We start from the raw sequence: 27899 nt of genomic DNA on the forward strand, positions 1-27899 counted from the left end.
GTCGACTGCTGATCGTGCAAGTTGCATTAACAGATAAAGCTGAAAGGGAAGCATAAGCTCTCGGTATTGTGTGTGTAAGTCTTTCTCTAAGAAATAAAAGATGGACGATGAAGCTGAAACATATAAGCTGTGGAGAATACGGAAAACAGTTATGCAGGTAAGTATTATATGAAGGCATTTCCCTCCCAAATAATCCATCCATAGTACTGGGGAACTTCCGTACTAAGCGTATTGTGTTGATCGCATGTATTGTGTATTCTAAAAGACTAGTGCACTCATGAATGCAGTGTTGGACGTGGAGTCTTTCTACCGCAAAAGAGTGGTTCGATGACGGTCTATTAACATTCTTTTGAAACTGATTATGAAGACCCACACCACATACAAGGAAGAAATTCTTTCGTGTCTGTGGAAGAACAAATCCACTGATCTGGTGTTGTTGTACAACATGTGATTCTGCCTCCATATGGCCATGATGATGACAGTAGTTCTGCTTACAGACGGAGCTTGGAGTAAGTATAATTACTCCAAGGAGGGAGTAAGTCGGAACTAGATTCTGACATTGCCCTCAAAGACTTGCTCCGTCTGTAAACAGGACTATGACAAGAGCTGACTATTTCTTTGAAAGTGATCACTGAACTGTTAGCCAGTCTACACTAGCAGTTATAACAAAATAAAATCTCTTTGGCAATGACATATTGCATTATATAGTCTGTGTGTATGTTTTCAAGAATTTGTTTTGCCAAGAGCATTATGTTTAAGTTATCTGCATTCATTTATGTTTCAATGTTCTGGCAATTTGGTGATGATGATGATGATGATGATGATGATATGATGATGATGATGATGAAAAAACTGCCGGAGTTATTGCATTGGGAATAATATTTTGACATAGTGACACACACATTGTTTGACTTCTCAGCTTTGCCATGATAGAGGGTATCTAGTAACACAAGAAGAATTGGACCAGACAGTCGAACAATTCAAATCACAGTTTGGAGATAAGCCAAGGTAACAATACCAGTTTCAAACTTTTCATTCAGAGACATGGTTTAGTTATATATCACCAAGACACCTGTAAAACTGATGGACAAAATGGATTGCCATACAGACAAATTGCAAGTCTAATTTAAATGACTGAATAAGTGCTATGTACAAAAATGTCAACTCAACTTGAAATGTTTTGCTATCAATATATACGACTCGTTTTCACGTCTTGCCTAACATTGTAAAAAAAATAATTGACCCAACTACCCAATGTGGTGGGCTAGGTTGCCTGTTGAACAGCTTTTTTATTTTTTTCAGGCCCACACATGCACTCATGTCTTATAGAGCTATTGAATTCTATGACAAAACTCATGATACATAAGTGTCAGTGTAGTGTGGCATACTCTGGGTATTTGTACAAGTGTTTACCAGTGTGGCATACTGTGGGTATTTGTACAAGTGTTTGCCAGTGTGGCATACTCTGGGTATTTGTACAAGTGTTTGCCAGTGTGGCTTACTCTGGGTATTTGTACAAGTGTTTACCAGTGTGGCATACTCTGGGTATTTATACGAGTGTTTGCCAGTGTGGTATACTCTGGGTATTTGTACAAGTGTTTGCCAGTGTGGCATACTCTGGGTATTTGTACGAGTGTTTACCAGTGTGGCATACTCTGGGTATTTGTACAAGTGTTTGCCAGTGTGGCATACTCTGGGTATTTGTACAAGTGTTTGCCAGTGTGGCATACTCTGGGTATTTGTACGAGTGTTTGCCAGTGTGGCATACTCTGGGTATTTGTACAAGTGTTTGCCAGTGTGGCATACATGTACTCTGGGTATTTGTACAAGTGTTTACCAGTGTAGTATACTGTGGGTATTTGTACAAGTGTTTGCCAGTGTGGCTTACTGTGGGTATTTGTACGAGTGTTTGCCAGTGCGGTATACTCTGGGTATTTGTACAAGTGTTTGCCAGTGTGGCATACTCTGGGTATTTGTATGAGTGTTTACCAGTGTGGCATACTCTGGGTATTTGTACAAGTGTTTGCCAGTGTGGCTTACTCTGGGTATTTGTACAAGTGTTTGCCAGTGTGGCATACTCTGGGTATTTGTACAAGTGTTTGCCAGTGTGGCATACTGTGGGTATTTGTACAAGTGTTTGCCAGTGTGGTATACTCTGGGTATTTGTACGAGTGTTTGCCAGTGTGGCTTACTGTGGGTATTTGTTCAAGTGTTTACCAGTGTGGCATACTCTGGGTATTTGTACAAGTGTTTGCCAGTGTGGCATACTCTGGGTATTTGTACAAGGGTTTGCCAGTGTGGTATACTGTGGGTATTTGTACAAGTGTTTGCCAGTGTGGTATACTCTGGGTATTTGTACAAGTGTTTGCCAGTGTGGTATACTCTGGGTATTTGTACAAGTGTTTGCCAGTGTGGCTTACTGTGGGTATTTGTACGAGTGTTTGCCAGTGTGGTATACTCTGGGTATTTGTACAAGTGTTTGCCAGTGTGGCATACACTGGGTATTTGTACGAGTGTTTACCAGTGTGGCATACTGTGGGTATTTGTATGAGTGTTTGCCAGTGTGGTATACTCTGGGTATTTGTACAAGTGTTTGCCAGTGTGGTATACTCTGGGTATTTGTACAAGTGTTTGCCAGGGTGGCATACTCTGGGTATTTGTACAAGTGTTTACCAGTGTGGCATACTCTGGGTATTTGTACAAGTGTTTACCAGTGTGGCATACTCTGGGTATTTGTACAAGTGTTTACCAGTGTGGTATACTGTGGGTATTTGTACAAGTGTTTGCCAGTGTGGCATACTCTGGGTATTTGTACAAGTGTTTGTCAGTGTGGCATACTGTGGGTATTTGTACAAGTGTTTGCCAGTGTGGCATACTCTGGGTATTTGTACAAGTGTTTGCCAGTGTGGCATACTCTGGGTATTTGTACAAGTGTTTGCCAGTGTGGCATACTCTGGGTATTTGTACAAGTGTTTGCCAGTGTGGCATACTCTGGGTATTTGAAATTGTACAAGTGTTTGCCAGTGTGGCATACTCTGGGTATTTGTACAAGTGTTTGCCAGTGTGGCATACTCTGGGTATTTGTACAAGTGTTTGTCAGTGTGGTATACTGTGGGTATTTGTACAAGTGTTTGCCAGTGTGGTATACTGTGGGTATTTGTACAAGTGTTTACCAGTGTGGCATACTCTATGTATTTCTACTTTTTGCCAGTGTGCCTCAATATCAACTTTTTGATCATATATGTTAATATGAATTTTTCATTGTGCATATTTTGTTGTATTACTGTTTTCAGTGAGGGACGACCAAGGAGAAATGACTTAACTGTTCTTGTTGCTCATAATGATGACCCAACAGACCAGATGTTTGTATTCTTTCCTGAAGAGCCAAAGATTGGGATTAAAACAATTAAAACGTATGTCCTTTACTATAAATTAATTTTCCATGTGTGTTCCATATTAAGAGTGTTCCATATTAAGAGTTTCATGTTTGTGCTGTACTTGTAATTCTCTCAAAAGAATGGCAGTCATAATAACAATAACTTAGATTATAGTGCAAATTATCCACTTCATTACAACACTATTAACATGACATTTAGAATGTACCTAATGGAACTATATTGTTTGGCAATGTTTACATACTGTATGGTTTCCTGAGGTTGATGGAGAATGTGTGGCAGCTGATGGTTCAAGAGATTGTTTTGTAGTTCTGTAGGAAAAGTTGTAATTTGTTAAAAGGCGAATGTTGGGTATAAAAGGCCCCCTAACTTCGTGGGGTTATTGTCAGATTTGAATGCAGACTGTTAACAACGTCTTGATTCCTCTCTGAAAAGCCGTGATAATAATGAGCAGCTGGTGATTTTTGTAATAAATTTGGTATGTGTAGACTTGTGAATGTCTGTGGAGTGCAGGTGTGGTCACAGAAAGGTGATATTTAAACATGGTAGAGACAATTTCGTACAAAACACAGTCAAACTGGGTCTGTTCGTTACTAGTGAAAAGTCGTTACTTTTCAAACCCGGGAATAAAATGCCTGCCAATTAAAATGCCTGCCAATCACACTTGTTCAAATATAGGTATGTAAATCAAATAAAGTTTGTGTAGCAATCAACGTTATCTTAAAGTAAACATGATTTGTAATCAGTACCTCTCCATGCATGCCCAAGCATAAAGGTGCATGCCATGTATGCTTGCTTTCATAAAGCATTGGCATTATTCACAATGTCTATGCATAATGCATAAAGTAACAGTGCTGAAATGAAAGATTTCAAAAAGATGAATAGCGAACACTACTACTAAGTCACTACGATTGTAGGTGATTGTCAAAGAAACAACATTTTTTCAACATGATTTTTGTTGATAGTGTTCACACTGAGCCGTGTACTTCCACTGATACGGAAAGTGCAAGGATAGTCCTGGAGTTGAACTAATTGTCAAATTAGGATAGTAAATAAAGGATACTAGTAAAGAGTTGTTTCGGTTCTCTTTTGGAATATGCAATGCTTTCGCACACGTTACATAGCAAATTACAACGTTACTATACTCCCACATATAACCAATGTAAGGTTGGGTTTAGGTAAAGAGAGCGCATCGATTCGATGACTCACTCTGGCATCACATCTCTTTCAACAATGCTAACCATTCGCATTAGATGCCCCTTTACTTTCAAGTAGCGGTCGTCTCTTCATGCCCCCTTTGTTGACTCGGATTATTATGGTTTTCGATGTTTTTGTGGAGACAGGAGGGCAGCAATATGTGACATTGTTTACAAGTTACAACGAAAGTGAATGAACGCTAATTTTCACTCGAAGTACAACACGTGTAATACTTTTTTAGAAAAGCATAAATAACGGGTGTAAGACTTTGTTTGCTTTTTAGCACAACTGAACAGATAAGGTTCAGTAGTGCTATAGGCATCGCTAAGTGTCTGTCTGTGTGTGTGTGTGTGTTTGATATTTGGTGGTCATGTTACTTTGGGTGTCTAGTTGGGAAATTGTTCAAATGAAAATGATCACATCAGAGATGTGCATTTTGGGTCAAAAAATGTGATTTTTGGTCATCTTACCAGTAGTTACTGAGAAAGATAGTGATTCTCAGCTTGGTCGTTAATTATTCAGGATTACGTTAGGATTACTTTGTTTGATAATAAGTTACACACGGGTACATGTATACACATTACTTACCACTAATAGTTTGCGGCAAACACACAATTTGTTTGTGAAAGCAGATAATGTGACTGCACTTCTAGCATACTGATAAACCATAGTGGGAGCAATGTTGCTGGGTGTAAAGACCTCATGTGACAAAGCCATAAAGAGTTCTTGCAGAGATTTTGGAATGAAGTCGCCATACATGCACATGTACCTAACAAGTACAAAAATTGTATTTCATATGGTGTAATTGTCTTTTGAAAGGAATGAGTGATAATATTGTTTTCATAGTGTTATGCCATATATAGTATACACACATGTAGTGCCTGTGCTAAAAGGAGAGAATAGTGACATTGCCATGTTATGTTAATTCTGTATCATGTGTGTTATGTTACAGATAGAATAGTGAAATTGTTCATTTCAGGATGCAAAACAACGGCAATTATAGCGCTCTCTCGCAAAATATTTACTGTTGGGAATGGCATACACTAGAGCATACTCTGCCATTCCTAACACAGTGTACGTCCCTAGCAAGTTTATTGTCCCGGTAAATGGTGAGGATTATTACTCTGCCATTCCTAACACAGTGTACGTCCCTAGCAAGTTTATTGTCCCGGTAAATGGTGGGGATTATTACTCTGCCATTCCTAACACAGTGTACGTCCCTAGCAAGTTTATTGTCCCGGTAAATGGTGGGGATTATTACTCTGCCATTCCTAACACAGTGTACGTCCCTAACAAGTTTATTGTCCCGGTAAATGGTGGGGATTATTACTCTGCCATTCCTAACACAGTGTACGTCCCTAACAAGTTTATTGTCCCGGTAAATGGTGGGGATTATTACTCTTCCATTCCTAACACAGTGTACGTCCCTAGCAAGTTTATTGTCCCGGTAAATGGTGGGGATTATTACTCTGCCATTCCTAACACAGTGTACGTCCCTAACAAGTTTATTGTCCCGGTAAATGGTGGGGATTATTACTCTGCCATTCCTAACACAGTGTACGTCCCTAACAAGTTTATTGTCCCGGTAAATGGTGGGGATTATTACTCTGCCATTCCTAACACAGTGTACGTCCCTAACAAGTTTATTGTCCCGGTAAATGGTGGGGATTATTACTCTGCCATTCCTAACACAGTGTACGTCCCTAACAAGTTTATTGTCCCGCTAAATGGTGGGGATTATTACTCTGCCATTCCTAACACAGTGTACGTCCCTAACAAGTTTATTGTCCCGGTAAATGGTGGGGATTATTACTCTGCCATTCCTAACACAGTGTACGTCCCTAACAAGTTTATTGTCCCGGTAAATGGTGGGGATTATTACTCTGCCATTCCTAACACAGTGTACGTCCCTAACAAGTTTATTGTCCCGGTAAATGGTGAGGATTATTACTCTGCCATTCCTAACACAGTGTACGTCCCTAACAAGTTTATTGTCCCGGTAAATGGTGGGGATTATTACTCTGCCATTCCTAACACAGTGTACGTCCCTAACAAGTTTATTGTCCCGGTAAATGGTGAGGATTATTACTCTGCCATTCCTAACACAGTGTACGTCCCTAACAAGTTTATTGTCCCGGTAAATGGTGGGGATTATTACTCTGCCATTCCTAACACAGTGTACGTCCCTAACAAGTTTATTGTCCCGGTAAATGGTGGGGATTATTACTCTGCCATTCCTAACACAGTGTACGTCCCTAACAAGTTTATTGTCCCAGTAAATGGTGGGGATTATTACTCTGCCATTCCTAACACAGTGTACGTCCCTAACAAGTTTATTGTCCCGGTAAATGGTGGGGATTATTACTCTGCCATTCCTAACACAGTGTACGTCCCTAACAAGTTTATTGTCCCAGTAAATGGTGGGGATTATTACTCTGCCATTCCTAACACAGTGTACGTCCCTAACAAGTTTATTGTCCCAGTAAATGGTGAGGATTATTACTCTGCCATTCCTAACACAGTGTACGTCCCTAACAAGTTTATTGTCCCAGTAAATGGTGGGGATTATTACTCTGCCATTCCTAACACAGTGTACGTCCCTAACAAGTTTATTGTCCCAGTAAATGGTGAGGATTATTACTCTGCCATTCCTAACACAGTGTACGTCCCTAACAAGTTTATTGTCCCAGTAAATGGTGGGGATTATTACTCTTCCATTCCTAACACAGTGTACGTCCCTAACAAGTTTATTGTCCCAGTAAATGGTGGGGATTATTACTCTTCCATTCCTAACACAGTGTACGTCCCTAACAAGTTTATTGTCCCGGTAAATGGTGGGGATTATTACTCTTCCATTCCTAACACAGTGTACGTCCCTAGCAAGTTTATTGTCCCAGTAAATGGTGGGGATTATTACTCTGCCATTCCTAACACAGTGTACGTCCCTAACAAGTTTATTGTCCCAGTAAATGGTGGGGATTATTACTCTGCCATTCCTAACACAGTGTACGTCCCTAACAAGTTTATTGTCCCAGTAAATGGTGGGGATTATTACTCTGCCATTCCTAACACAGTGTACGTCCCTAACAAGTTTATTGTCCCAGTAAATGGTGGGGATTATTACTCTGCCATTCCTAACACAGTGTACGTCCCTAACAAGTTTATTGTCCCAGTAAATGGTGGGGATTATTACTCTGCCATTCCTAACACAGTGTACGTCCCTAACAAGTTTATTGTCCCAGTAAATGGTGGGGATTATTACTCTTCCATTCCTAACACAGTGTACGTCCCTAACAAGTTTATTGTCCCAGTAAATGGTGGGGATTATTACTCTGCCATTCCTAACACAGTGTACGTCCCTAACAAGTTTATTGTCCCAGTAAATGGTGGGGATTATTACTCTGCCATTCCTAACACAGTGTACGTCCCTAACAAGTTTATTGTCCCAGTAAATGGTGGGGATTATTACTCTTCCATTCCTAACACAGTGTACGTCCCTAACAAGTTTATTGTCCCAGTAAATGGTGGGGATTATTACTCTGCCATTCCTAACACAGTGTACGTCCCTAACAAGTTTATTGTCCCGGTAAATGGTGGGGATTATTACTCTGCCATTCCTAACACAGTGTACGTCCCTAACAAGTTTATTGTCCCAGTAAATGGTGGGGATTATTACTCTGCCATTCCTAACACAGTGTACGTCCCTAACAAGTTTATTGTCCCGGTAAATGGTGAGGATTTTATAATGCCATTCCTAACACAGTGTACGTCCCTAACAAGTTTATTGTCCCGGTAAATGGTGAGGATTTTATAATGCTGGTTAAAGGTTGTGTATTTGTGCTATGAGTGATATGCAGCCAGGAACTTTTAGTTTATGCCTCATTGTCACTTGTCTACAATATAACCCAAATCAGAACTATAATATATATAGGAATGTCAATGTGTGGACCTGCATTCCCTACCATTTGCAGTGAGGAACTAGTAGTAATAAAGTGATGACATTTCCCCCATGGGACACAGACTGAGAGGGAAGAACAGTGCCCTCGCTGTCAGTTTTGAAAACAACTATTGTCATGTTATGGTAATTCTGTTTGTGTTATGCCAGATACTGCCAGAAACTACAAGAAGAAAATATCACCAGAGCTATAATAGTTGTACAGACAGGCATGACACCATCTGCTAAACAGGTGAGTAGATTGTATGAGCAATAGTGAAGTAGAGATTAAGTAGTGCTGTAATGGTGGTGTGATGTGTATTCCTGTCGTACATGTATATGTCCCACTTGTATAATGATCAATTATTTTTTGGTAATTAGACAATATTTTAATGCATGCTTCACATTTCATATGACTTGGTACATACATTGACAAAATACATATATCTAGCATCTTGACAAGGCATGCTTCAAATTTTATGTAATTTGGTATAGGAACAACAACTGTTATGGAAGGCATTCTATTTATACTTGGATCATTTCGACTCATGGCTGATGTGCATCTTTCTGAAAACAGGAAGTAAATGTGAATTTTGTATGACAAGTAGGCAGGTAGTAGTGGTTTGATTCCTGTATAGAAACAAACAATACCTGCCAACACTGATGCTTTGAAGAAAGACTGAATTTCATGCTATAAAGAAGGTTGTTGGTTCAAGGTTGGATTAATTGTCATGACAGTCATTACTTACGAATATTTTAGGAGTGCTGCTAAGTCCTGATTTTAAGCTGTACTTCAAGTCAGAGTTATATTCTATGTGAGCAGAAAAATTACTTTCAGGTTTATGAGATGTATGTATGTATGTATGTATGTATGTATGTATGTATGTATGTATGTATGTATGTATGTATGCATGCATGCATGCATGCATGCATGCATGTATGTATGTATGTATGTATGTATGTATGTATGTATGTATGTATGTATGTATGTACCGGTATGTATGTATGTATGTATGTATGTATGTATGTATGTATGTATGTATGTATGTATGTATGTATGTATGTATGTATGTATGTATGTATGTATGTATGTATGTATGTATGTATGTATGTATGTATGTATGTATGTATGTATGTATGTATGTATGTATGTATGTATGTATGTATGTATGTATGTATGTATGTATGTATGTATGTATGTATGTATGTATGTATGTATGTATGACATTGTATGTATGTATGTATGTATGTATGTGTGTGTGTGTATGTATGTATGTATGTATGTATGTATGTATGTTGTATGTATGTGTGTGTGTGTCACTGTGTGTGTGGTGGGTGGATGGGTGTGTATATGTCTGTCTATGGTTGTGCTAGTCTATATTTTGTCTATAGTATATATGTCATGTGTGTCTATGTATGACTGTCAATGTATGACTGTCTATGTATGACTGTCTATGTATGACTGTGTCTATGTATGACTATGTCTATGTATGACTGTCTATGTATGACTATGTCTATGTATGACTATGTCTATGTATGACTGTCTATGTATGACTGTGTCTATGTATGACTGTGTCTATGTATGACTATGTCTATGTATGACTGTCTATGTATGACTGTGTCTATGTATGACTATGTCTATGTATGACTGTCTATGTATGACTATGTCTATGTATGACTGTCTATGTATGACTGTGTCAATGTATGACTATGTCTATGTATGACTGTCTATGTATGACTGTCTATGTATGACTGTCTATGTATGACTGTGCCTACAGAATATATGACTGTCTATGTATGACTGTCTATGTACGACTGTGTCTATGTATGACTGTGTCTATGTATGTCTATGTATGACTGTGTCTATGTATGACTATGTATGACTGTACGACTGTCTATGTACGACTGTGTCTAAGTATGACTGTCTATGTACGACTGTCTATGTACAACTGTGTCTATGTATGACTGTCTATGTATGACTGTGTCTACATGTATGTATGACTATGACTATGTATGACTTTATATGTATGACTATGTCTATGTATTGCTATGTATGAATGTCTATGTATGACGTCTATGCATGACTGTTTCTATGTATGGCTGTGTCTACATGTATGTATGACTGTATGTATGACTTTCTATGTATGACTATGTATGACTTTCTATGTATGACTGTCTACATGTATGTATGTGCATGTATGTATGTATGTATGTATGTATGTATGTATGTATGTATGTATGTATGTATGTATGTATGTATGTATGTATGTATGTATGTATGACTGTCTATGTATGACTCTGTATGACTGTATACATGTATGTATGTATGTATGTATGTATGTATGTATGTATGTATGTATGTATGTATGTATGTATGTATGTATGTATGACTGTCTATGTATGACTATGTATGACTGTTTCTATGTATGACTGTGTCTACATGTATGTATGACTGTCTATGTATGACTCTGTATGACTGTATACATGTATGTATGTATGTATGTATGTATGTATGTATGTATGTATGTATGTATGTATGTATGACTGTCTATGTATGACTATGTATGACTGTTTCTATGTATGACTGTGTCTACATGTATGTATGACTGTCTATGTATGACTGTATGACTGTATACATGTATGTATGTATGTATGTATGTATGTATGTATGTATGTATGTATGTATGACTGTCTATGTATGACTATGTATGACTTTCTATGTATGACTGTCTACATGTATGTAAGACTGTCTATGTATGACTTTATATGTATGACTGTCTATATATGATGTCTATGCATGACTTTTGATGTATGACGGTCGATATGATTGTCTACATGTATGTATGACTGTCTATGTATGACTATGTGTCTATTTATGTGTCAGTCTGTATTTCTGTGACTATGACTGTCTGTCTGTTTAAAGTGGAATATTGTTATCTTGGATGAACAATCAACTCTTGTTGGTTAATATTTCTCATTTCTGTTTTCAATTTGCAATTTACAGTCACTAAGTGATATGGCACCAAAGTACATCCTTGAACAGTTTTTAGAGGCAGAACTTCTTATTAATATTACAGAACATGAGGTAAGACAATGTTTTAACTTTCAGGTTTTAGAAGCAGAGCTTATTATTAAAGGGACGGTCCAATCAAATGACATTGCAATTTCTATTGTTAAAATAAATGTGTGAGAACTGATTTAAACTATTTTTTCCTTCCGTAAGGAAGGATATATATTAGGGGTGAAAAATCTGTGTGTGTGTGTGTGTGTGTGTGTTTGTGTGTGTGTGTGTGTGTGTGTGTGTGTGTGTGTGTGTGTGTGTGTGTGTGTGTGTGTGTGTGTGTGTGTGTGTGTGTGTGTGTGTGTGTGTGTGTGTGTGTGTGTGTGTGTGTGTGTGTGTGTGTGTGTGTGTGTTAGTAAAGGGCAATGTAGCATTCAATACTAACATAGCCATAAAGGGCAATATAGCATTCAATACTAACATAGCCATAGAAAATCTCAGGGGTGAACAAATCCACTGGTCCTGGGTCCAGGACTAGTGATTTTTTTGGGCGAACCACACAGATTTTACCTTGTCTGGTCCGTTGGACCAGTACCTTACTGTTAATAACTATGTTAAAAAGTCATCTGAATATACAGATTCATAGGTAAGATTTAATGTTTCACATTAGCAGGACCTGGGACCACTAATTCTTTCAGCAGGACCCCTGGATTTTTTAAGGCACTGGTCCGGGGACCACCAGTTATCAAAATGATTTGTTCACCCCTGAATCTGATACGTTGTAAAGGGCAATGTAGCATTCAATACTAACATAGCCATAGAAAATCTGATTTCCAACAAATCATAGCCATAGCGACTTTGAAAACCATAGATCTTGGAGTACATGTACACATAAAAATGGACCCTTCCAAGACTTTGCCACGGCCCCCACCCATTCATGAAAAGTAGACTTGCCCACAGTGTTATTAATAGTGTTACATTGCATTGCGTAGTTTTCTAGGGAAGCCATACTCGATACCCAATCGCTGTAAGATGGGTACAAAAACATTAGATCATTTTCGTTTTGATTAGAATTCAATAATTAGGAATTAAAATGTAGCATTTTGATCATTTCAGGGACATTTTATTGAGTCTTACCTATGTGGTGTCAGTCAATAACACAAGACAGTATGTGTTTACATGTAAAAGATCTTTGATCTTAGTCTGCTTCAAATTCACATAGAGTTCCAGTGTCCACATTGCAAGTCATCCATTACATTTGATAATTTAGATTAAAACTACACCTTTCGAGAAACGTTGAAATTTGTGTAAGATGGCCTAGATAAAACTCGGATGTATTGACAAAAAGATGCAAGTGTTTTTTTCAAAAACAAACACACTGTCAAGTGTTCTATCACATGTATCCAATGGGGAAACCCAGGTAATGTGACATACGTGTTGCACAATAATATGCATGTAGTAAATGAATGCCAAAACACTCTTATGCATGGTGAAACATGTAGTTTTATTATTCATCAATCAGACTAACTAATTTCACTTTTAACTTGGACCAGATGGACTGTGGTTGTTGCAGTGATATATGATAGTATGTAATGAAATTCGCTTGGTTACAATGTTTATAGGGGTAGACTATACACATAATGTGCTGGGTTACAATGTTTATAGGGGTAGACTGTATACATAATGTGCTGGGTTACAATGTTTATAGGGGTAGACTGTATACATAATGTGCTGGGTTACTATGTTTACAGGGGTAGACTGTATACATAATGTGCTTGGTTACTATGTTTATAGGGGTAGACTGTATACATAATGTGCTGGGTTACAATGTTTATAGGGGTAGACTGTGTACATAATGTGCTGGGTTACAATGTTTATAGGGGTAGACTGTATACATAATGTGCTGGGTTACAATGTTTATAGGGGTAGACTATACATAATGTGCTGGGTTACAATGTTTATAGGGGTAGACTGTATACATACTGTGCTGGGTTACAATGTTTATAGGGGTAGACTGTATACATAATGTGATGGGTTACAATGTTTATAGGGGTAGACTGTATACATACTGTGCTTGGTTACTATGTTTACAGGGGTAGACTGTATACATAATGTCCTGGGTTATAATGTTTATAGGGGTAGACTGTATACATAATGTCCTGGGTTACAATGTTTACAGGGGTAGACTGTGTACATAATGTGCTGGGTTACAATGTTTATAGGGGTAGACTGTGTACATAATGTGCTGGGTTACAATGTTTATAGGGGTAGACTGTGTACATAATGTGCTGGGTTACAATGTTTATAGGGGTAGACTATACACATAATGTCCTGGGTTACAATGTTTTTAGGGGTAGACTATACACATAATGTGCTGGGTTACAATGTTTATAGGGGTAGACTGTATACATACTGTGCTGGGTTACAATGTTTATATGGGTAGACTGTATACATAATGTGCTGGGTTACAATGTTTATAGGGGTAGACTATACACATAATGTCCTGGGTTACAATGTTTATAGGGGTAGACTATACACATAATGTCCTGGGTTACAATGTTTATAGGGGTAGACTGTGTACATAATGTGCTGGGTTACAATGTTTATAGGGGTAGACTATACACATAATGTGCTGGGTTACAATGTTTATAGGGGTAGACTGTATACATAATGTGCTGGGTTACAATGTTTATAGGGGTAGACTGTATACATAATGTGCTGGGTTACAATGTTTATAGGGGTAGACTGTATACATAATGTGCTGGGTTACAATGTTTATAGGGGTAGACTGTATACATAATGTGCTGGGTTACAATGTTTATAGGGGTAGACTGTATAAATAATGTGCTGGGTTACAATGTTTATAGGGGTAGACTGTATACATACTGTGCTGGGTTACAATGTTTACAGGGGTAGACTGTGTACATAATGTGCTGGGTTACAATGTTTATAGGGGTAGACTGTGTACATAATGTGCTGGGTTACAATGTTTATAGGGGTAGACTGTATACATAATGTGCTGGGTTACAATGTTTATAGGGGTAGACTGTGTACATAATGTGCTGGGTTACAATGTTTATAGGGGTAGACTGTGTACATAATGTGCTGGGTTACAATGTTTATAGGGGTAGACTATACACATAATGTCCTGGGTTACAATGTTTATAGGGGTAGACTGTATACATAATGTGCTGGGTTACTATGTTTATAGGGGTAGACTGTATACATAATGTGCTGGGTTACAATGTTTATAGGGGTAGACTGTATACATAATGTGCTGGGTTACAATGTTTATAGGGGTAGACTGTATACATAATGTGCTTGGTTACTATGTTTATAGGGGTAGACTGTACACATACTGTGCTTGGTTACTATGTTTATAGGGGTAGACTGTACACATACTGTGCTTGGTTACTATGTTTATAGGGGTAGAATGTACACATACTGTGCTTGGTTACTATGTTTATAGGGGTAGACTGTACACATACTGTGCTTGGTTACAATGTTTATAGGGGTAGACTATATACATAATGTGCTGGGTTACTATGTTTATAGGGGTAGACTGTATACATACTGTGCTTGGTTACAATGTTTACAGGGGTAGACTGTGTACATAATGTGCTGGGTTACAATGTTTATAGGGGTAGACTGTACACATACTGTGCTGGGTTACAATGTTTTTAGGGGTAGACTACACATAATGTGCTGGGTTACAATGTTTATAGGGGTAGACTGTATACATAATGTGCTGGGTTACAATGTTTATAGGGGTAGACTGTGTACATAATGTGCTGGGTTACAATGTTTATAGGGGTAGACTGTGTACATAATGTGCTGGGTTACAATGTTTATAGGGGTAGACTATACACATAATGTCCTGGGTTACAATGTTTATAGGGGTAGACTGTATACATAATGTGCTGGGTTACTATGTTTATAGGGGTAGACTGTATACATAATGTGCTGGGTTACAATGTTTATAGGGGTAGACTGTATACATAATGTGCTGGGTTACAATGTTTATAGGGGTAGACTGTATACATAATGTGCTTGGTTACTATGTTTATAGGGGTAGACTGTACACATACTGTGCTTGGTTACTATGTTTATAGGGGTAGACTGTACACATACTGTGCTTGGTTACTATGTTTATAGGGGTAGACTGTACACATACTGTGCTTGGTTACTATGTTTATAGGGGTAGACTGTACACATACTGTGCTTGGTTACAATGTTTATAGGGGTAGACTATATACATAATGTGCTGGGTTACTATGTTTATAGGGGTAGACTGTATACATACTGTGCTTGGTTACAATGTTTACAGGGGTAGACTGTGTACATAATGTGCTGGGTTACAATGTTTATAGGGGTAGACTGTACACATACTGTGCTGGGTTACAATGTTTTTAGGGGTAGACTACACATAATGTGCTGGGTTACAATGTTTATAGGGGTAGACTGTATACATAATGTGCTGGGTTACAATGTTTATAGGGGTAGACTGTATACATGATGTGCTTGGTTACTATGTTTATAGGGGTAGACTATACACATAATGTCCTGGGTTACAATGTTTATAGGGGTAGACTGTATACATAATGTGCTGGGTTACAATGTTTTTAGGGGTAGACTATACACATAATGTCCTGGGTTACAATGTTTATAGGGGTAGACTGTGTACATAATGTGCTGGGTTACAATGTTTATAGGGGTAGACTGTGTACATAATGTGCTGGGTTACAATGTTTATAGGGGTAGACTATACACATAATATGCTGGGTTACAATGTTTATAGGGGTAGACTGTATACATAATGTGCTGGGTTACAATGTTTATAGGGGTAGACTATACACATAATGTGCTGGGTTACAATGTTTATAGGGGTAGACTGTATACATAATGTCCTGGGTTACAATGTTTATAGGGGTAGACTTAGGTTCATAATCTATCGATGTATGGATAGTGTAATCCTTATCACTTTCGTTTTGTTCTCATCACCTGAAGGCTTTGTAAGATTTGACGCACTATCCAATGTGTCTCACAGATTGTATACTTTGTAGATCAGTCTGAAAATATAAAATGGTTATTCCAATTTGTTATTATCCTCACCCATATATGAAATACATTTGTAATCTAGATACAAATTCATGTACTTCTGTGAAGTGCAGAGATGTTTGTGAGCTACAAATTCATGTACTTCTGACTATAGGAGAAGTTGAGTTCTTATTCATATTAATAATCTCTTTTTCAGCTGGTCCCAGAACATGTTGTGATGACACCAGAGGAAAAGGCAGAACTGTTAGCGAGATAGTATCCTTATATAGTATAGTGTGCTGTACAGGTAACATCATGAAATGTTACAAAATACACTCATCAACAGTCCTGCAATCTGAAGTTTTTTCAGAAAATCATGGACAAATATAACTATTTTGGAATCATGAACCCTGTAATTCAAAGTGACCAAATCTTAGGGAAAAAAGGGATAAAAATCTTTTGTAGTTAACACTTATTGCATGGCTATGAGGGTACCAGAAGATGTCTATTACATACTCATTGCATGGCTATGAGGGTACCAGAAGATGTCTATTACATACTCATTGCATGGCTATGAGGGTACCAGAAGATGTCTATTTACATACTCATTGCATGGCTATGAGGGTACCAGAAGATGTCTATTTACATACTCATTGCATGGCTATGAGGGTACCAGAAGATGTCTATTACATACTCATTGCATGGCTATGAGGGTACCAGAAGATGTCTATTACATACTCATTGCATGGCTATGAGGGTACCAGAAGATGTCTATTACATACTCATTGCATGGCTATGAGGGTACCAGAAGATGTCTATTACATACTCATTGCATGGCTATGAGGGTACCAGAAGATGTCTATTACATACTCATTGCATGGCTATGAGGGTACCAGAAGATGTCTATTTACATACTCATTGCATGGCTATGATGTCACTAGTCTTGCTACAAAACCCCACAGGCTATTCTGCTCACTGTGAAGGTGACTGAAGGTCGCTAGTGAGGGCGATATCCCAAATGGGTTTATCAAAAGTTGAAAAATTCCTTTAAGCTAATTTACATGTTGTGGGCTGGGCAATGTATGCATATTGGGTAATGTATTCAATAAGTGATGCATATTAACGCACATGGTTAGAATGTTTATGTTGTTCTTAGGATTTAGATACTTCTTGGTGATAGGCTGTTATTTATATCATGGATTGTGGAGATGACTTTAGCCAGACCGCAAGAGATCTAGCAGCTAGACTGTGGGGGCACCAGAAGACATCTATCATATATTTATTGCATGGCTAAGGGGGCACCAGAAGACATCTATCATATACTTATTGCATGGCTAAGGGGGCACCAGAAGACGTCTATCATATATTTATTGCATGGCTAAGGGGGCACCAGAAGACATCTATCATATACTTATTGCATGGCTAAGGGGGCACCAGAAGACATCTATCATATACTTATTGCATGGCTAAGGGGCACCAGAAGACATCTATCATATACTTATTGCATGGCTAAGGGGGCACCAGAAGACATCTATCATATACTTATTACATGGCTAAGGGGGCACCAAGAAGACGTCTATCATATGCTTATTATTAGTCCCTGCCGGACGTAGTCCTGTCCGTCCGTCCGTCCGCAGCCATTTCTTGGAGATGCCTGGACTGATTTTTTCCAAACTTGGTACAGGGGCAATATACAATGGCATACATATGCACGTCAATTTGTTTTATGATATGATCCAATATGGCCGCCTAGCAGCCATTTTGTTTACTAATTTTCCCTGTCCAAAGCCATAACTCAGACATGCGTGAACAGATCTCATTCAAAGTTGCTATTAGCACAGTGTTCTATGACATACATGTGCATATTCATTTTCGGCGTGATACAATCCGATATGGCTGCCTGGCAGCCATTTTGTTTGCGAATTTTCCATGTCCAAAGCCATAACTCAGACATGCTTGAACAGATCTCACTCGAAGTTGGTATTAGCACAGTCATACATGTGCATATCCATTTTCGTCGTGATACAATCCGATTTTGTTGGCGAATTTTCCATGTCCAAAGCCACAACTCAGACATGCTTGAACAGATCTCGTTCAACGTTGGTATTAAGACAGTAGGGACAGTCTGGTACCTAGGTGATAGGGACAGTGTGGTATATAGGTGATAGGGACAGTCTGGAACATAGGTGATAGGGACAGTCTGGTATATAGGTGATAGGGACAGTCTGGTACATAGGTGATAGGGACAGTGTGGTATATAGGTGATAGGGACAGTCTGGTACATAGGTGATAGGGACAGTCTGGTACATAGGTGATAGGGACAGTCTGGTACATAGGTGATAGGGACAGTCTGGTACATAGGTGATAGGGACAGTCTGGTACATAGGTGATAGGGACAGTCTGGTACATAGGTGATAGGGACAGTGTGGTACATAGGTGATAGGGACAGTCTGGTACATAGGTGATAGGGACAGTCTGGTACATAGGTGATAGGGACAGTCTGGTACATTGGTGATAGGGACAGTCTGGTACATAGGTGATAGGGACAGTCTGGTACATAGGTGATAGGGACAGTCTGGTACATCTGACTGTGTTATTCTTGGAGTGAGTGTTGCCACCTTCCTACATCTGATTGTGTTATTCTTGGAGTGAGTGTTGCCACCTTCCTACATCTGATTGTGTTATTCTTGGAGTGAGTGTTGCCACCTTCCTACATCTGATTGTGTTATTCTTGGAGTGAGTGTTGCCACCTTCCTACATCTGACTGTGTTATTCTTGGAGTGAGTGTTGCCACCTTCGTACATCTGATTGTGTTATTCTTGGAGTGAGTGTTGCCACCTTCGTACATCTGATTGTGTTATTCTTGGAGTGAGTGTTGCCACCTTCCTACATCTGATTGTGTTATTCTTGAAGTGAGTATTACCACCTTCGTACATCTGATTGTGTTATTCTTGGAGTGAGTGTTGCCACCTTCCTACATCTGATTGTGTTATTCTTGGAGTGAGTGTTGCCACCTTCCTACATCTGATTGTGTTATTCTTGAAGTGAGTATTACCACCTTCGTACATCTGATTGTGTTATTCTTGGAGTGAGTGTTGCCACCTTCCTACATCTGATTGTGTTATTCTTGAAGTGAGTATTACCACCTTCGTACATCTGATTGTGTTATTCTTGGAGTGAGTGTTGCCACCTTCGTACATCTGATTGTGTTATTCTTGGAGTGAGTGTTGCCACCTTCCTACATCTGATTGTGTTATTCTTGGAGTGAGTGTTGCCACCTTCCTACATCTGATTGTGTTATTCTTGGAGTGAGTGTTGCCACCTTCCTACATCTGATTGTGTTATTCTTGGAGTGAGTGTTGCCTCCTTTCTACATTTGACCTATTACCATAGGAGTTCAAGTATTAACCACATCAGATATTTAAGCTTGGTCAAAGTTGAACTCACATTCTAACTCAAAATTATTACTATAGTACGTAAAAGCAGAAAAGTACTTGTTTGTAATGTTGACTCTGAGTGGGTTGTGATGCCTATGTTTGCATTGTGTAATCAGTAACAATAGGATAATGCATTGACTATACATGTACATGTCATTCCACCAGAAGAAGGAAATTCCTGTCATGTTTTGTCAAATTTCCTTATTGTCTAGTTACAGAACCATGTAGTCTTAAATGCACAATAACTTTAAAAAAAGTGACTTTGACTTTGACTGTAAATGTTAACTGATGTGATCTTGGTGTATAATATGTGTTTGAGTTTGTTAGGGTAATATTAGTTGAAAATGTACCATGGTAAATATCTCCAATAGACCATACCATAACTTGGTAGGTATTAATTGCACTTTGTGGTCTAAGTTGTTCCATGGCAAGTATTCCTTAACATATTTCTCAGTCGATTAAAAGAACACCAGTTGCCAAGAATCCAACAAGGTGATCCAGTTGCCAGATATTTTGGTCTCAAACGAGGACAGGTGAGAATTTGTTTACTTTTATATATTGTATTAATAAGAAGTAAAGAGACCACATGCCTTATCCCAAGGAATAGCCTCAGTTTGACTGTGTAGCCTGTGTCCTACTTCTGTGGAGTGATACATTTAACTTTCTTTTCAAGTTTCTTCCAAAGAAAGTTTAAAGCCTTGTCTTTCAATCCCAGGTTCGGACATTAGTGAATACTAGTACTCCGTCCCATAAACATTGCCTTATCTATAATCAGTAAATCTAACTCCTAGTGTACACAATTTCAATAGTTTTACTGTGTTATAAATTCAAATATGCAAATGGCAGACGTTCTACCTAAAACCACAGTCCCTCCTGGTGGAGGGACTGTGCTGAATCAAAACAGAAATATTTGAACCTAATGAAAGGTGGCTCCATATTTAGCATGTGTTACACGGCTCAGAGAGCTATGACACGTCTTTATCTAAGTGCCTCCTCAGAGTACAGAGTCTATATACCAAGAGCTATTGAAAACCAGTATTTCAGATTCCGAATGAGGAGTCAATTTTTACCCTTTATCATGATGTTATATGATGAAAATCTTAGATTACATACACGTACATACACGTACGTACGTATATATGTACGTACATATGTACATACATACACATAAACACACACATACATACATACACACGATACGTACGTACGTACGTACATACGTACGTACATACCTACATACATACATACATACATACATACATAAACACACACATACATACATACATACACACATACATACACACATACATACATACATAAACACACACACATACATACATACACACATACATACATACATAAACACACACACATACATACATACATACATACATACATACATACATACATACATAAACACACACACATACATACACACATACATACATACATAAACACACACACATACATACATACATACATACATACATACATACATAAACACACACACATACATACATACATACATACACACATACATACATACATAAACACACACACATACATACATACATACATACATACATACATAAACACACACACATACATACATACATACATACATAAACACACACACATACATACATACACACATACATACATACATACATAAACACACACATACATACATACATACATACATACATACACACATACATACATACATAAACACACACACATACATACATACATACATACATACATACATACATAAACACACACACATACATACATACATACATACATACATAAACACACACACATACATACATACACACATACATACATACATAAACACACACATACATACATACATACATACATACATACATACATACATAAACACACACACATACATACATACATACATACATACATACATACATACATACATACATACATACATAATCACATACATACATACATACATACATACATACATACATACACACACATTCATACATACATACATACATACATACATACATACATACATTCATACATTCATACATACATACATACATACATACATACATACATACATACATACATTCATACATTCATACATACATACACACACATACATACATACATACATACATACATACATACATACACACATACATACATACATACATACATACATACATATATACATACATACACACCGTGATTATAGGGAAGATGGGGGTTAATGTGTGTGATACTAGAGGATGGAAGGACTTACTGTGTGTGACACTAGAGGGGGGAAGGGGTTAATGTATGATACTAGAGGGAGGAAGGGGGTTACTGTGTGTGATACTAGAGGGGGAAGGGGGTTCATGTGTGTGATACTAGAGGGAGGAAGGGGGTTACTGTGTGTGATACTAGAGGGGGGAAGGGGGTTAATGTGTGTGATACTAGAGGGAGGAAGGGGGTTACTGTGTGTGATACTAGAGGGGGGAAGGGGGTTAATGTGTGTGATACTAGAGGGAGGAAGGGGTTACTGTGTGTGATATTAGAGGGAGGAAGGGGTTACTGTGTGTGATACTAGAGGGGGGAAGGGGGTTAATGTGTGTGATACTAGAGGGAGGAAGGGGTTACTGTGTGTGATATTAGAGGGAGGAAGGGGTTACTGTGTGTGATACTAGAGGGGGAAGGGGGTTACTGTGTGTGATACTAGAGGGAGGAAGGGGTTACTGTGTGTGATACTAGAGGGAGGAAGGGGTTACTGTGTGTGATACTAGAGGAAGGAAGGGGGTTACTGTGTGTGATACTAGAGGGAGGAAGGGGGATTACTGTGTGTGATACTTGAGGGAGGAGGAGGTTACTGTGTGTGATACTAGAGGGGGGAAGGGGGTTACTGTATGTGATACTTGAGGGAGGAATGGGTTGGTGTGTGATACTTGGGGGAGGAAGGGGTTACTGTGTGTGATACTAGAGGGAGGAAGGGGGTTACTGTGTGTGATACTAGAGGGGGAAGGGGGATTACTGTGTGTGATACTTGAGGGAGGAGGGGTTTACTGTGTGTGAAACTAGAGGGAGGAAGGGGGTTACTGTGTGTGATACTAGAGGGAGGAAGGGGGTTACTGAGTGTGATACTAGAGGGAGGAAGGGGGTTACTGTGTGTGATACTAGAGGGAGGAAGGGGGTTACTGAGTGTGATACTAGAGGGAGGAAGGGGGTTACTATGTGTGATACTAGAGGGAGGAAGGGGGTTACTGTGTGTGATACTAGAGGGAGGAAGGGGGTTACTATGTGTGATACTAGAGGGGGGAAGGGGGTTACTGTGTGTGATACTAAAGGGAGGAAGGGGGTTACTATGTGTGATACTAGAGGGGGGAAGGGGGTTACTGTGTGTGATACTAAAGGGAGGAAGGGGGTTACTGTATGTGATACTTGAGGGAGGAATGGGTTGCTGTGTGTGATACTTGAGGGAGGAGGGGGTTACTGTGTGTGATACTAGAGGGGGGAAGGGGGTTACTGTGTGTGATACTAGAGGGAGGAAGGGGGTTACTGTATGTGATACTTGAGGGAGGAATGGGTTGCGCTGTGTGATACTTGAGGGAGGAGGGGGTTACTGTGTGTGATACTAGAGGGGGGAAGGGGGTTACTGTGTGTGATACTAGAGGGAGGAAGGGGGTTACTGTATGTGATACTTGAGGGAGGAATGGGTTGCGCTGTGTGATACTAGAGGGAGGAAGTGGGTTACTGTGTGTGATATTTGAGGGAGGAAGTGGGTTACTGTGTGTGATACTAGAGGGAGGAAGTGGGTTACTGTGTGATACTAGAGGGAGGAAGGGGGTTGCTGTGTGATACTAGAGGGAGGAAGGGGGTTACTGTGTGTGATACTAGAGGGAGGAAGGGGTTACTGTGTGTGATATTAGAGGAAGGAAGGGGGTTATTGTGTGTGATACTTGAGGGAGGAATGGGTTGCTGTGTGTGATACTTGAGGGAGGAGGGGGTTACTGTGTGTGATACTAGAGGGGGGAAGGGGGTTACTGTGTGTGATACTAGAGGGAGGAAGGGGGTTACTGTATGTGATACTTGAGGGAGGAATGGGTTGCGCTGTGTGATACTTGAGGGAGGAGGGGGTTACTGTGTGTGATACTAGAGGGAGGAATGGGTTGCGCTGTGTGATACTAGAGGGAGGAAGTGGGTTACTGTGTGTGATATTTGAGGGAGGAAGTGGGTTACTGTGTGATACTAGAGGGAGGAAGTGGGTTACTGTGTGTGATACTTGAGGGAGGAAGGGGGTTACTCTTTGTGATACTAGAGGGAGGAAGGGGGTTACTGACAATATTAGGGATTAATAGACAAATGAATAAACATTGAAAGTGTAAATACTATGCAAATATGTCTAACAACATGACCACACCTATAGTAACAGTCAAATGAATTGCAAAGATTACAACAGGGGTTGATAGGCAACCCGATAGTCATTCAGTAAATGAACATGAATACCTATTATGGCTCACCATGTGAATAAACGTTTTAAAAACTGTACAGTTGTGCTACAACGCCATTAGTGCTATTTTTAAAAACAGTACAGTTGTGCTCCAACACTATTGGCAATATATTTGTATGTTCATCATAGCTTGAGCTCCTTTCATTCACATATATGCATCATTCGAGTCACACGAAACACACAAACCCAGCTGATGATACACAAAAAACAGAAAACATACAATACAAAATTACTTTTAAATAAGGTTTTGCATTTAATAACATTCATGGTAAACTTACTATGTAACAGGTATTCCGGGAAAATGACATTGATGTGGTTGAGTACCTGCCATGGTGAACAGCATGCATAATCCCATGATCCAACAACAAAAAATGTACTAAAAAAGTTCATGAAACCGGGTGTAAAGTGGTCTCTGAAAAATCTTTAAAAAATCACACATTGGAAAATATACTAGTATTTAGTCTCTCACTATCACTAATTTCTTCTCATAATAGAGGGAATGACAGGCTACTGTGTGTGAAATTTGAGTGGGCAAGGGTTTACTGTGTGTAATAATACTAAAGGGTTACTGTGTGTGTGATGCTTGAGGGAGGGAGGGAGGGAGGGGTTACTGTGTCTCACACTTGAGGGAATGACGGGTTACTATGTATGATTCTAAAGTGAGGGTATACTCATTAATACTTGAGGAGTGAGGGGTAACTATATCTATCTCCAATACTTTAGGGAATGAGATGTTGCCATGGCTGATATATGGGGGAGTGTTTGTGTGTGTGTGTGTGTGTGGTGGGGGGGGGGGGGGGGGGGGGCAGCATGCGAAATTAATGCCGGTCCTTCGGCCCGAGACCAACATATTTCCGTTCGGACCGACAGTTTTTCAGAATTACAACAACGTATCGGTCCTTATGACCGACTGAAATTTGGAGTAAATAATAACATCTATTTAAAGATATATCCAATTTCACCTACAGGAATCTGATCTTGTGTTACCTATTTTACTCTCGACATCTCGTTCAAGTCAAGCGACACAGAGCTAGCTCGCTACGTGTTATTGTCAATGTTGATATCATGTCTACATATGACGTAGCGTACAGCATTTACTTTATGAAATTATGTTAGCAAACACTTGATTCGCTGAATTTCTCTAATTATTTTTTGTCTTGTCTAATCAGAACGTTTTAGACATTCAGACTCATTTTACGCATTCAGCGCATGCGTCTTTTTCCGCCATGATATCGTAATCATTTAATCATTGTTGTAAAGTTTACTGTTCGAAATGTGTGAAACTTTTAACGTGTTTGAGACAGTTCCACGTTGTATTTATAAAGTATGTGGCGATATTTAATGAGCTTCCGAAGAAGAAGACGAAACAGACACTGTTGGTATTAAAGCCGGTAAATGTTTGCGGGTTTCCCGATCAATTTACCGGAGTTCCCCATGTGTGTGGCCATGATCGAAACAAACTGACGGAAAACATATAAACTACTCTGATAATGGCGTTTTAACTAATAAAGAAGACAGGTACACTTCGTAAAATATCTTCAGTACGATAGTTTTTTTTTTGTAAAAACAGTAAAAAAAATGCGTAGTCTGATTGCTTTCAATTTGATGCATCTGATAAAGTACGTCCTGTCATGTTGTAATCAACGTATAAACTTAGAAATGTTGCATTTTTGTTGCCATTGTTGTATCTGGAAAATTACTGCATCATGCCAAACACGGGTACATAGTGGATGACACATTACAATACAGTTACCATATCACGTTCCCACGTCAAAAAAACCTCGCACTGTAAGACAATGTTAGCCATGATAGTCCTCTTCATCATGGTCAGATTTCTTACACAAACAAGCAGAGACGATACTCAATTACACCACGGTAGGGTATACGGGTAGGGGCTTTATGGGGGGGGGGGGGCTTCTGTACATATTTGTAAAGACTGAAGGAAGACGAAACCGCTCCGTGTCACTGTGTGGATGGAAATTGCAATAAAGCAAATACACAGTTTTCAAGAGGGATGGTTATGTGACAAAACCTTCTACTATGATGAATTTGTGGGTCTATGTTCGCGAAGAGTTGGAAAGCTACATCAGCTGTTGCCACATACGATGAATCTGAATTTTAATAGTGAATCGTACAGAGAGGAAGGAGAGGACTGTTATCTCTTAGAGATTGCAGATAATGTAGATTTATTGATTCATTCACCCATATTATCTACAATCTATGGATATGTATTTCTATGGTGGAATGAATACATTCAGTCTCAGACCACTATAGTCTATAGGAACAGATTATGCGAGAATGAATATTCATAGTCTCTGGGTTCATAGTTACAAATGAAAACCTCTACTCACAGAGTAAAAAAGTACTTGCTTGTGAATCCAAAATTTACTAGTTATTTTTTGACTCTGTGAGTGGAAATTTTATGAAATAATAGTGGATAGTGAACAATTCGTTGTACTCTCTTTTACTTTTATATCTATAGATATGTTGTATCATATTAAAGTTCAAAATCATTTAATCTGTAAATGGGGGGGGGGGGTGTAGATACAGGTCGTGAACATGAACTGCATTGAGTATGGACCAGCAGTTTTCCTTAAGGACCAGCAGCATTTGCTACATGTCGGTCCTTATGACCAGTAGTCATTTTCCCTTAAGTTCACACACTGGTGGGGGTGGGGGGTGGGGTATTGTGTCTTGTTCAGAGTTACAGTTACTGTTTATGAAGTGTGTAAAAATAAGAGAGTTACAGGTATGAGAATACACCTTTAAATATGGGTTAATGTCTCCTAATACTACTATAAGTAAGTAAGTAAGTGAAGGGTACTGTAAATTCAAATGAAATGGGGTATTGTCATCGATACAGGAAGGAGCACTTAATATTTTGAGTTTTTTCTTCTTTTCCTTTGCTACAGGTTGTAAAAATCATACGACCAAGTGAGACAGCAGGAAGATATATTTCATATCGCTTGGTTCAGTGATTCCAATATTCTACTTTCATCACATATTGTGTGCTGCAAGACAAACCAAACATTACAAGCAGTCTTCTCACTCCATCATAATGACTTGAATGAACATTGCGTGTGATGAGATGACCCTGCCTAACTATCCTATGTGGAGCTAAGACATGTGTTTTTAAAGACTCCTAACATTACATGGCAATCTTTTGACACTTTCTTTAATGACATTATAGTAGACTCTAGACTGCAAGATATGTCCTGTTGTTCAGCCCTATCAGGTATGTTGCTGATAGCATGGCATGAAGTAGACTCTGACAGCTATACAAGTAAAGTGACAGGCAAGAGCGGTCATAGTTTTTTTTAAATACATGTGTCCTTGAATGTTGAAGTGTACTTTTTTCAATAAAATATCAAGCATTATGCTATTTGCGAGT

General features: G+C 38.9%; 1 protein-coding gene across 1 annotated transcript; it reads left to right on the forward strand.

Annotated features, from left to right (window-relative positions):
• On the forward strand, positions 1 to 27853 carry LOC144436234 (DNA-directed RNA polymerases I, II, and III subunit RPABC1). Its single transcript, XM_078124972.1, has 8 exons — positions 1 to 157; positions 920 to 1008; positions 3294 to 3413; positions 8698 to 8779; positions 11531 to 11611; positions 16782 to 16840; positions 20456 to 20534; positions 27421 to 27853. The coding sequence occupies exons 1-8, from the start codon at positions 101 to 103 to the stop codon at positions 27484 to 27486; spliced, it is 633 nt and encodes a 210-aa protein (XP_077981098.1). The 5' UTR covers positions 1 to 100; the 3' UTR covers positions 27487 to 27853.
• Positions 27854 to 27899: the final 46 nt, after the last annotated feature.

The sequence above is a fragment of the Glandiceps talaboti genome, chromosome 6 (assembly GCF_964340395.1).
Source record: "Glandiceps talaboti chromosome 6, keGlaTala1.1, whole genome shotgun sequence".
Taxonomy (NCBI): domain Eukaryota; kingdom Metazoa; phylum Hemichordata; class Enteropneusta; family Spengelidae; genus Glandiceps; species Glandiceps talaboti.

Excerpts from the sequence above, each read along its gene's own strand:
- LOC144436234 (XM_078124972.1), top strand. The coding sequence starts at position 101 with ATGGACGATGAAGCTGAAACATATAAGCTGTGGAGAATACGGAAAACA. Across the intron at positions 158-919 it reads TACGGAAAACAGTTATGCAG|CTTTGCCATGATAGAGGGTA; the intron begins GTAAGTATTATA and ends TTGACTTCTCAG. Across the intron at positions 20,535-27,420 it reads TTGGTCTCAAACGAGGACAG|GTTGTAAAAATCATACGACC; the intron begins GTGAGAATTTGT and ends CCTTTGCTACAG.